General features: G+C 37.9%; 1 protein-coding gene across 5 annotated transcripts in view; it reads left to right on the forward strand.

The window, feature by feature from the left end:
- LOC107773091 (uncharacterized) overlaps nt 1-12,289 on the forward strand; it is an 81,901-nt gene extending 69,612 nt beyond the window's left edge. For 3 of the 5 annotated variants that reach the window (XM_075246646.1, XM_075246647.1, XM_075246648.1), the window contains 7 exons: nt 4,972-5,115; nt 5,621-5,709; nt 6,273-6,355; nt 6,447-6,562; nt 7,223-7,308; nt 7,764-7,863; nt 11,487-12,289. In XM_075246646.1, the coding sequence (XP_075102747.1) occupies nt 4,972-5,115; nt 5,621-5,709; nt 6,273-6,355; nt 6,447-6,562; nt 7,223-7,308; nt 7,764-7,863; nt 11,487-11,552 (684 nt within the window). In that variant the 3' untranslated portion in view covers nt 11,553-12,289. Of the gene's footprint in view, nt 1-4,971; nt 5,116-5,620; nt 5,710-6,272; nt 6,356-6,446; nt 6,563-6,980; nt 7,309-7,763; nt 7,864-10,553; nt 10,681-11,486 lie in introns of all 5 variants that reach the window. The other 2 variants (XR_012706080.1, XR_012706081.1) reach the window with 2 other exon arrangements.
- The last annotated feature ends 466 nt before the right edge of the window (nt 12,290-12,755 follow it).

Genomic DNA, 12,755 nt, shown 5'->3' on the forward strand with positions numbered 1-12,755 from the left:
GCAACATAGATACAAATGAAGGTATAAATCAGATAATTGGGGATTTGGCAAACAGTAGCTATGGGGTGAATGAGTTACAATTGGTGACAGCAGAACAACCTCACCAATAGCCGATGGAGGACCCTCTTCCTCTGGAGATGCAGATTCAGTTAGCAGAACTTGAAGCTTCTTTGTGGGTTCACAGAAACGTGATGAAATTAAGCAAACAGTTCGGAGTGGATTTTCAGGGTTGCGAATGGGTGGCTCTCAAGCTCTTCATGAAGTTGGACAGGAAAAGACAGGTGAAACTTTGTGTTCCCAGCAGCTCTACCACACCTACACCAAAACAAAAAGGATCTAAAGAGGTCAATAATCTGACCTCCTTTGGAATCAAATTCAAAGAAGGAGGATCGAGAAACAGGGGGAGAAACACATGTAATAGTGATCAATGAAGGTACACATTATCTCTTCTTGGAATGTGAGGGGGGTAAATGGGGTTGGAAAAAAAAGGGTTATCAAATCTTTGATTCAAGAATGGAGAGCAGACATATACTGCTTTCAGGAAACAAAGTTGGAAGGGGAATGTGGTACAATAGTCAAACATTTGTGTAGTAATAGATGGGCAGATTATGTGGGATTAGAGGCTAATGGGAGGAGTGGTGGTATCTTAATTATGTGGGATAAAAGAGGATGGAGGGGGGAGTTAGTTAATTCTGGTTTGTACAGCATCACTTGCAAAATTAAATCGCTGCATAATAATTTTGATTGGTATCTAACTGGGGTGTATGGTCCACAAACTAGAAGGGAAAGAGAGGAATTATGGTGGGAAATGGCGGCTTCTAGAGGGGTATGTGAGGGGGCTTGGGTGGTTTGTGGGGATTTCAATACAACTAGATTTGCAAATGAGGGAAGACATAATGGTGGGCTTACCAGGGCAATGAGGGATTTTTCAAAGATCATTGGAGAGCTGGAACTTGTAGATCCTCCACTGTTAGGGGGAATGTTTACCTGGGCGAAAAAGGAAAATCAAGAATGCTCTTCTAGAATAGATAGATTTCTATTCTCTGTTGAGTGGGATGAGGTGTTTAGTAACATTAAGCAGTCCTTACTTCCTAGGATTAGCTCCGATCACTGCTCAATTTCTCTGAAATGTGGGGATTGGGAATTCTCAAAGTCTTATTTCAAGTTTGAGAACTGGTGGCTGGAGGTTGAAGGCTTTACGGAGAGGGTGGAAGGCTGGTGGAACTCTTTTCAGATAGAAGGAAGACCAGATTATGTTCTGGCCTACAAACTTAAAGGTTTGAAAACAAAGCTGAAGCAATGGAATGCCAACAATTATGGGAGTTTGAAGGTAAAGAAGAGTGCTATTCTGGAGCAGATCTCAGCTCTAGATAACTTACAGGAACAAAGACCTATTAATGAGAATGAATTGTTACAAAAGGCAAGTCTTTACATGGAGTTCGAGGAGGTAGCAAAACATGCAGAGATATCATGGAGGCAGAAGTCCAGAACATTGTGGCTTAAGGAAGGAGATAAAAACTCCAAGTTTTTTCAAAAAATGGCAAACTCTCGCAGAAGATTCAACTACATAAATAAATTGGAAGTTCGAGGGGAAGTCATTACTAATCCAGATGATATTAAAAGGGAGATTGCAGCCTACTATCAGAAACTGTATGCCGAAACAGAACCATGGAGGCCTGATTTCAACATAATGGGTGGGACAAGCATTACAGAGGAAGAAAGGGTGTGGATGCAAAGGGACTTTGAAGAACAAGAAGTATTGGAAAGCTTAAAACTGTGTGCATCAGATAAAGCACCTGGGCTAGATGGATTCACTATGGGATTTTTTCACAAGTGTTGGGAGGTAGTCAAAGAGGATCTTATGAAGACCATTAAGAATTTCCATTGCAATGAATACTTTGAGAAGAGTTTCAATGCCTCTTATATAGCACTAATCCCTAAAAAGAATGGTGCAAAGGATCTGAGAGATTTTAGACCTATTAGCCTAATTGGAAGTGTGTATAAGATCATCTCTAAAACATTGACAGAGAGGCTGAAAAGAGTGGTGGATAAGTTGGTTAATACTCACCAAATGGCATTCATCAAAGGCAGACAAATTATGGATGCTGCATTGATAGCAAATGAATGTGTGGACTCTAGAATTAGAAGGCAAACTCCAGGGATCCTATGCAAGCTAGATATTGAGAAAGCATATGATAATGTAAACTGGAGTTTTCTTCTGAAAGTTCTAAAGGATATGGGCTTTGGTGCAAAGTGGATTAATTGGATCTCTTTCTGTATAAGAACTATTAGGTTCTCTATTCTTGTTAATGCTTCTCTAGAAGGATTTTTCCCGTGAGAAAGAGGTCTCAGACAAGGTGACCCTTTGTCCCCGTTTCTGTTTCTAATTGCTATGGAGGGTTTGGGTCAGATGATACAGATTGCCCAGGGGAATCCTTGGCTAAGAGGCTTCTCAGTCTCAAGTAGGGAAGACAACAGTTTGAGGATCACACATTTATTGTATGCTGATGACTCTTTAGTTTTCTGTGATGCTGATGCTGAGCAACTAAAACATCTAAGATTAATCCTTGTAATATTCGAAGCTGTTTCTTTGTTTCCGGTTGATAATACACAGGTATTAGCTGCAATTTTGGGCTGCCAGGTGGGATCTTTGCTAACTACTTATCTGGGGTTATCACTAGGCTCCAAGAATAAAGCTCAAGAAATATGGAGTGGAGTGCTGGAAAGATGTGAAAAAAGACTAGCAACTTGGAAGAGTCAGTATCTTTCTTTGGGAGGCAGAGTGGTCTTGGCTAACACAGTATTGGATGCACTCCCGACCTATGTCATGTCATTGTTTCCTATACCATCCAAGGTGAGGAAAAGAATTGATGCACTTAGGAGTAATTTTATCTGGCAGGGTAACAAAGATAAGAGAGCCATACATTTGGTAAATTGGAGCTCACTTATCACCAGCAAAAGGCAGGGGGGTCTGGGACTCAGGAACCTCAAGGCACACAACCAAAGTTTACTTATGAAGTGGATGTGGAGATACAACTCAGACGCTAATGCTTTGTGGAGAAAGGTTATAAGGGAGAAATATGGTCAAACTGAGCAGTGGTGCACTAGTCCTGTCAACAGTTCCTATGGGCTAGGTGTTTGGAAATCTATCAGACAACTATGGAGCTCTGTGTTGGTTAACACTAGCACAAGGGTGGGTAATGGTAGGAAGACACTATTTTGGAATGATAATTGGCTTGGGCATGGTCCACTTAAAGAGATGTTTCCAGAATTTTTCAGTATTGCAAACATGCCTGATATTAAAATGGAAGTAGCTTGCGGTCAGCATGGTTGGAATATCACTTTCAGAAGAGGTCTGAATGACTTGGAAATGGGGAGAATTGCTGATTTTTTTAAGGTTTTGGAAGGGTTCAAAGGACTCGATGAAAATGAAGACACCTTATTCTGGCACTGTGGCAAGAACGGGGTATACACTGTCAAATCTACCTATTTCATGCTTACAAATGCAGATCAACATACAGTGGGATGGCCATGGAAGAACATATGGAAAGCAAAAGCTCCCTTTAAGGTGGTTTGTTTCACATGGCTGGTAGCAAGAGAAGCCTGTTTAACCCAAGACAACCTACAAAGAAGGGGATTTCTGTTATGCTCGAGATGTTTGTTATGTGGCAGAGATCTGGAGACCAACAGTCATCATCTGTTTCTGCATTGTCCTATCACTAGTCAATTGTGGCAATTGTTCCTTAACATTGTGGGTCTCAGATGGGCAATGCCTGCAACTACCCTGGAGCTTCTAAAATCCTGGAATAACATGGGAGGTGTAGTCAGTCAGAAGACATGGTGGAGAGTGATACCTGCTTGTGTATGGTGGACAGTGTGGATAGAGAGGAACTCAAGAGTTTTTGAAGACAGATACAATACTCTTCAGAATGTTAAGATGAATTGTATTCTTCTGTTTTATTTTTGGTGTAAAGAAAGGCATGTGGAGAATACAGAGTCCCTGGTTGACATGTTAGGTTTTTTGTAAGTCTGGTGGATCAGATTTGATCTTCCCCCTTGTACATATGGCTTTGCACTGCCTTAGTGCTTTTCTTTTCTTAATATATTGGTACCAGTATCAAAAAAACTATCACTGGACCAAACTTATTGATATAGCGGAATGTCAAAATATGATTTGGTGGTGAAATTTGTCTGAAATTCTAGGATAGTCGCGAGAAATCTGGCTTAGTTTATTTCCTTATGTTTTGACACTTATATTTCCACAGAAAGACCTTATCAGGATCCTAATAATATCTAATTGTGTATATAAAAAATTGGTTAATAATGAATTCTTATTAGGAATGAATTTATGAAAATTCTTTTAGCAAAAAGTTGATTGCTTGGTCAAATAAAATATATATGTGTCTGTTGTATGTGTGTATATATAGTTATTTATTATGTATATTACATTAATTAGAATGTGTTAGTTTTTATGTCAGATAAGTTAGTATCAGCAATATGGTCTTACTAAGACTTCTTTAGAAAAATCTTATCCGCCTATATCTTGTATCTTTAGTATATCTGTATCTATAGTATATAAAAGCAGAAATTACATGGATATAAATAAAGTATAGATTATGGTATTTATACATCAGCCGAACAAAAAATTGTATATATGCATGGGTAGGTAGTTTGAGATGATTGATGCTCGACATAAATGACACGGGATATATATAACCTGACAGTTCACTGGCACCTCAATTGCTTTGTATACATATTTCTTCTTCTTGTGAATTATCACAAATTGTTTTCTCTTTTGCTATTTCTTTATTGCATTGCCAGCAGATATGCTGTTTCCATATTCTTTATCTGCATCTTTTGATCATCCCCTCTTTCCCTATGCAAGGATTGCTTTCACCTTCTGTGGGGTTTTAATTGCTAACTTGTGCTCTAACTCCTGTGTGGTCTGCGTATTCTTCATTTGTGATATAGATGCATTTTGAGGAAGGCTTGTCAGCGCGACATAAAGCAGGAGAGTCTACTAAGCTTATTACCAAGGGCATCCGAGGAAAAAGTGCTTCTGAGAAACTAACCGAAGAAGGACTTGTCAAATTTTCTGCTAGAGTTGCTATTCAGGTAAGCATGGGATGCTAATAAACTGAGATTGGAAATATCTTCACCTGTCAGCCAAATGCAGTTAGGTGCATACCATTGTTGCTTCTTTCATTTTTGATGTTCTGTTTTCAGAACCTTATTCTCTGTTATCCGAGAGTTGATGCTCTGAAAGATAGCCTTTTTAATTTCGCACATAACTTCTGTAAGAATCCAGAATAACGGGAGGTTCTTCTCATAAAAGCAAGATGTTTGAATCCTGCATTTCATTTCTTACCTCTATCAACAGCATATAACTCTCGTTCATTACTAGGAGAATTCCTTCTGTCAAAATGAGCCATTTACTGATTAGAGAGGATGGAGGAAACAGGATTTGTAAATGACTTCTGACATCAGATCTAATGATAATGCTTCTAACGTCATTCAGTGTGTGGATTGGACATGATCATTAGCACTCATAAGGGTTTGATGCTTAAGTTGTTTCACGTCTATCTTGAGTTCATGATTGTTTATGCTTCCTGATTTGCAGATAGATGTTGTCAAATGCTTTAATGATGCAGAAGGACCACAGTGGAAACATTCACTTTTTGGGAATCCAAATGATCCTGAAACTTTCAGGTGTGTTAGTCTTGGGTTTTTGTGCGTTTGTTTTTAATGAAATGTTACCAAGCTCAAAAACAATGAGGAAAAGGAAGAGAAGTTTTTCTGGGACATTAACCAAAATTTCAATGTTCAGCGTAGGGGTTCAATACTCGGACTCTGGTAGAAGAGAAAAAGAAATGTTAGAAAATATTTTGCAATAGCTGGAATAAGCGGTGCCACAGGAACGGTTACACTAAATTATGACAAGGGAAAAACTTTAACCGCGCAGGACTATTTAGGTTTCCTATAAAGATGGTTGAGGCTCTAATTCCATTTAAAATGAGAATTCTTTTTTGTATGGTTGTCGAAAATGTATGACAGGGCTCTTATATAGGAGTTTAGTCTACATGAGATTTATAGAGGAGTTTAGACTACATGAGGTGATGAAACTTTAGACTGCATGAAATAAAGGAAGTTATTACTTTAGAAAAATTACATAAATACCAAATTTTAAATAATAACAGAATTGGGAAGAATTTTTATATTATTGACTTAGATATATACTAACGTATATATTTAACATTGCCAACATTATGCAGGAGGAGGTGTGAAATTGCAGAGACTCTTGCTGAGAGGAATTTCGACTTGGCTTTCCAGGTGATCCATGGGTTCAACCTTCCAGGTAGTTCATGTACTTTCAACTTTCTTCAAAACTTTTCCAGGGTATGCTCCCGTAGTAGAACTTACTATTGGTTTATGCTCAACTGTTTCAGCTGTTGACATATATGCTGGTGTTGCTGCATCACTTGCTGAGAGAAAGAGGGGAAGCCAACTCACGGAGTTCTTTAGGAACATTAAAGGAACCATTGATGATGATGATTGGGATCAGGTATTTTTATGAATGCAGTTGTCTTCAATGTGTGTTGCTTTGTCTATTCCGCAACAGATGATTGGCCTGTCTTTCCCTTTTCTTTTTTATAACTCATATCTTAAGGAATGCTCGTATTTGGGAGGGTCAAGTATAATAAAGTGTGTGTGGGGTCGGGGGCATAGATTCTACACTAGTGTAGTATTTATTTTGTTGTTAAGGTGACATGTATCAAGTCTACTCACACTTCTCCCGGTTCAACTGTTATATTTTAAAACAGCTTTAACTAGCACCCACAATGGTAACCTATTTCAATGATCTTATGCTTCATGATTGTTTAACGGCCACTAAGCCAAGTACTAAAGCTCGGAATTGATAACCTCCTCTGATCGTTTTGTCATTCATTCAGGTATTGATAACTAATCTTTTGTTAGTGCAGACCATCTTGGTAGAAGAGCTCTGAAGTCATTATTCTAAATTTCATCTTGTCAACAGTAGAATTGCATAAGAACATCCCAAGAAGCCAAACGTTAATGGATTCTATTATTTTTCCAACAATAGAATCTGATTTATAAGGATAGTAGTATTTCTATCTAAACTTAGTTTTGTACTGCTTGGTTTCTATTTACACTAGTTTCTAATGATCTGACGGCATATTTAACGAATTCTATTATGTTTTAGGTTTTGGGAGCAGCCATCAATGTGTATGCAAATAAACACAAAGAGCGACCTGACCGCCTGATTGACATGTTGACTAGTAGCCACAGGTCAGTTTATTTAAGAAAGTTGTACTTCCATCAGGATGCATGTTAGAATCTTTTAAAAACAGGGCAGTATATTTTCTACTGTTGCATCTACTCTAAATCTTAAGGAATTAAAGTCTGGAGATTATCCAGACCATTGAGGATGAGATCACGGGTGATGTAAAGTTGCATCTTGTATGCTGCAAAAGTTCGGAAAAATTTACTTAGCATTGCTCATGATGATCTTCAATATGCAGATGAATAATATCAGGTCAACAACAAAATATTTTCATGTGCATACGTAAAATAAATAAAGTGAAGTGTATGTTCTCTAACAGATCAAGCAACTAATAGGTTAAGCTTTTTAGATGAGACGGTCTGCACAATTCAATAATATACTTTAAATTTCTATGCTCTTAATTTAAAAACTAGCTGGTAAACTTTGAGTGCCGCCTCATTTTTTAGCTTGGCTTTCCCAGGAAAGTACTTGCTTGTGTTGTCTGCGGGCGTCTCAAAAGTGCATTCCAAATTGCATCCAGAAGTGGAAGTGTGGCTGATGTTCAGTATGTTGCACATCAGGTTCGTTACGATCATGAACTTCAGAGGTTAAATATCTATTTTTTTTTTGAGATGGTAACATATTGTATATTATAATAAAATCAGTACACAGGTTGTACTGAAATCATATTTACAAGTGAGTAGCCAAAAGAAAAAAACTTTGTCCCTCAGGCCTAACAAGATTCTAGGACATCTAGGATTGAAACAGTATCTTCTGCGTAGATCTGTTTACACCAAAAGCAAAAAAGTAAAACACAATTAAGCTTGATCTTCTGCACAGAGTTTCTTCTATCCTCAAAACATCTGGAATTCCTTTCTTTCCAGATTGTCCACCAAATACATGCTGGGATAGTTCTCCATCTATCTATGTCTCTTGTTCCAGTTCTAACTTTATCCCAACTTAAAAGAATTTCAGTAATCTTACTAGGCATTGTCCAAGCTATGCCCCTGAGATTAATAAAGATCTTGCATAACTGGTCAGTTATCTTGCAATGTAAAAATAGATGGCTAACTGTCTCAACATCTTCTCCACATAAGTGACATCTTGAGCACAATTGAATCCCTCTCTTTATAAGATTGTCTTGTGTCAGAACATCCTCCTTTGCTAGTAACCAAGAAAAACATGTTACGTTATAGGGAATCTTGATTTTCCATATATGCTTCCAAGGCCAGTTGTTAATCTGCTGGTTAGCTTGATTCAGGATCTTGTATGCTGCATTCACCTTATAGATGCTATTGTTATGTCCCTGCCACCTTTTTGTGTCCACCCCACTCTGTAAACCTATGAATCTTTCCAGATGTTTGATGAAGTCGGTCATTCTGGCCACCTCCCAATCATTCAAACTTCTCCTAAAAATAAGTGTCCATGCTTGGGGGAGGGCACATTTCAGCTACTGTGTTGTGTTGGTGTTGTGCCAGAACATACATATCAGGGTAGAGGTCCTTTAAGCATCAATCTCCCAACCAGTTATCTTTCCAGAAGGAGGTTTTATTGCCATCTTGCACTTTGATGGATGAGTTGTTCTTTAGAATAGGCCAGAGTGACCTGATGGATCTCCATAAGCTAACTCCATATGTTGTATTTACTTCCTTTGTTATCCACTTGTCTTCCTCACCATATTTGGCTTTGATCACATTACCCCATAAGGTTTGGGGTTCTTGAGAATACCTCCATAGCCATTTCATCTTAAGAGCCTTGCTATGGTCCTTCAAATTCCTGATGCCTAGTCCACCATGAGCTCTGCCAACTATAAGAGATTTCCACTTGACTAAGTGAAAAACCCTTTTTTCTCTGTTCCCTTGCCACAAAAAGGTTCTTAGTTTGTCCAATCTCTGTATGACTCCTGCAGGAATAAGGAAGAGTGACATCATATATGTTGGGAGTGCATCTAAAACTGAGTTGACGAGGATGAGTCTTCCTCCCATTGATAGGTACTGGGATTTCCATCTGGACAGCTTCTTCTCACACTTTTCAATAATATTGTTCCATATCTCTTTGGATTTAGATTTGGCACCCAAAGGCATGCCAAGATAGACAGTAGGTAGAGTTTCTACTTCACCTCCCAAGATTAGTGCCAATTGTTCCATATCAGGTACTTCAATTATTGGGTAAAGATGGCTCTTTTTCCAATTAACATGAAGTCCTGAAATTCCTTCAAACATTATTAGAATAACTCTTAGAAACCTCAGTTGCTCCTTTTCTGCGCCACAGAAGATTAATGTGACATCAACATATTGAAGGTGTGTGATCTCCACACTATTGTTTCCACTTCTAGCTACCTCAAACCCTTTGATCCACCCATTGCTTATTTGCTGTTTTAATCATGTTATTCAGACCTTCCATGACTAATATGAAGAGAAAGGGAGATAAAGGATCACCTTGCCTTAAACCTCTATGGGCAGGGAAAAAACTCTCAGGAGATCCATTTATGATGATTGAAAATCTGACAGTGGAGATACAATATTTAACCCAGTTGATCCATTTTACCCCAAAACCCATTTGGCATAGCATATTTAACAAGAAGTTCCAGTTTACATGATCATATGCTTTTTCGATGTCTAGTTTACAAAGAATTCCCGGCTTCTTCTGTTTAGTTCTTGAATCCACAGCTTCATTGGCAATCAGAACAACATCCATTATTTGCCTTCCTTTGATGAAAGCCATCTGTTGTGAATCCACCAATTTCTCCATCACTCCTTTAAGCCTCTCTGTCAAAACTTTTGAAATTAGCTTATACACACTTCCTATCAAGCTTATAGGCCAAAGATTTCGTGGGAGTGAAAATTGTGGAAAACCTCCATATTGTCCCGCTTCATTACATCCCAGCACTTGATTAAAAAACCCATTGTGTAACCATCAGGTCCAGGAGCCTTGTCCACTGCACACATCTTCAAACACCCCAACACCTCTTGTTCGTCAAAGCTTCTTTGCAAAAACTCCTTTTCTTCTTCAGATATTTTAGGACATATATCATAATTGCACACATGTCTCCACTCTTCATTCTCTGTATATAACTCTTTGTAAAAGTCAATATCTCAGCCTTGATTCTTTGTGGCTCTACAATTGTTTCTTCCTGGATAACTAACTGATCAATGTTATTGCTTCTCTTATGTGCATTAGCAGTTTTATGAAAGAAACTTGTATTCTTGTCCCCTTCCTTAAGCCAAAGAGTTCTGGATCTCTGCCTCCATGCAATTTCTTCATTTTTCAGGTGTTCCTCATATTCCATGAGAAGAGTGGCCTTCTTCACTGATTCCTCTCTGTTAGGGCTCTATATTCCAGAGTAGAGTCCAACATTGCTAACTGATTTAGCATGTTGGTCTTTTGCAATTCCAGAGGTTAAATATCTATTCCAATCGACGTATTTATATTTCAAGGAATGCACATGCATGATAATGTTTTAACTGCTTTCCGTTCATATACTGAGGGCCCATTTGCTGGAACACTCGACATATTGGTTTAAGGTATTCCAAATCCAAACTAATGCAATGACTACTTAACCGATGCCAAAGATAAATTTGTAAATGTTTTAGGTGATTAATATTTAGAACCTTAATAACCAAATTAGGAATGTCAACTTGAGAGCTGAAAACAATCATGTACCTCAGCCGGTTATTTTGGCTCTTTGATATCCTCAGCGTGTTTATACCTTCAGCTATGGTGAATAATTTGAAGGTGGTTAATCTTTAATGGAAAAATTTGTTCTGTAAACACTCCGGTCCTACAAGTTTTTTCCGACATACTTATCAAGTTAGTCTCTACCTCTACAAGATGTTTCTGCAGCCAGTATCCAGCATGTGGAGTTCCATGGAATAGCAGATTTCTGAACTTTTGAATCAGTTTTTTCATAGGTATAGATCAGGAAATATATGGTTTTGGTGTGTTTGACGTTTGTCTCCTTAGTTATGCCTTTGAGAAACTGGAAGAATAGAGTAGATACCAGTTGATTCTACCTTTATGAAATGCGTACCTATATTTTTTACGAGGTTTACTGGAATTTGAATATGGTACTTTTAGGTGTTTTTTAGGCGTGAAGATGTTTCTTTTCTTTCTTTTTTACTATTATATTTTGTAGGATAGGGGTCCTGACTAAGTTTACCACTTCTTTGCTGATTTCTCTTTCTGTCTTTGACTCTCAACGCAGGCATTACATGCTAATGCACTTCCAGTTCTTGATATGTGCAAACAATGGCTCGCTCAGTACATGTAGTCTGGGTTCTAGGATGTGAAGTTGGTTTGAAGTGGTTGCGGCTTACTATGCAGAAATTTTGTTTTCTGCAGCATAATATAAGGTCATTGTCAAAGATTTGCTGGTTGCTTTGTTTTAGATTGGCAACGTAGCTTGCTCCATGGCACAATCACTTTAGAAGTGTGTGCCTGGTTTCACATTTGGGATGTAGTTTTGCTCATCGTTGTGGTTTCAGATTTCTCATCCATGTTACCCAGTGTGCATGCAGTCAGTTAACGTTATCACCATTTTAACGAGTACGGCGAGGTGTAATCCGTCCTTTGGCAGCATGGCGCTGCCGCACGAGCATCTCAAGTCCCTTTGATCAAAGCATGAAGCGAAATTCGTATATATATTCTGATGTCAAGGATTGAACTACATATTTGAAGTTGCTCAAAGCTGGGAAGTTGCAGAAGTCTGGATTTGTGGTTGATTTTTCTTATGTTCGATTTTTTCATCTGTATATAAAGAAACACATAAAGAGTGGGCATCCATTTTTATTAGGTTGGGGTCCAACTCCCTCAAACTCCTTATTTTTTTATTTGTTTGAGGAGGGGCCAATGCCATTGTGCTTTTTCAATTAACTTTTTGGAACCATAATATGTATATCCTTTAGATTTGAAGAGAGCTTTGAAAAGGGGTTTCTTTTTTGGGATGGTTCTGCAAATCAGTGTACCAAATATTCTGGACATATATATATATATATTCTCTTTCGTTAATTTATATTCGCGGTTAGGAAAGTTTCGTTCTTTCTTACCCTTGATCCTAGCTTCAGCTTTCATGTAAGTTTAAATTATGGAGTAGTCAAAAGTAGAGGTGCGAATTTAAACCTCTTTTCTTGAAGTATCATAACATGTAGAGTTTACTCATTTACCCTTGTTCAGTTAATAACTAGGGTAAATGCGAAACGATGTGCAAATGGCAGTGGATACAAACTATAATAAAGGGTGAACTTGAGCAACTTCCAACAGTACCACAAAAAAATTGGATTTTTTACATAGTTTTCTGCTGAATATAATGAGTTATAGTGCATTAAATAGTGAAAAATTGGCTTGATATGTGTAAGTTTTGTATCATAGATTTTTTAGAGATAGTACTACTAAAATGGCTTGCAGTATGATATTGTTAAACGTCAAATCAAATTCATCCACCACTAATTGATTTCATCCAGACCAATTGGCATCT

Source organism: Nicotiana tabacum, chromosome 23 (assembly GCF_000715075.1).
Source record: "Nicotiana tabacum cultivar K326 chromosome 23, ASM71507v2, whole genome shotgun sequence".
Taxonomy (NCBI): Eukaryota; Viridiplantae; Streptophyta; class Magnoliopsida; order Solanales; family Solanaceae; genus Nicotiana; species Nicotiana tabacum.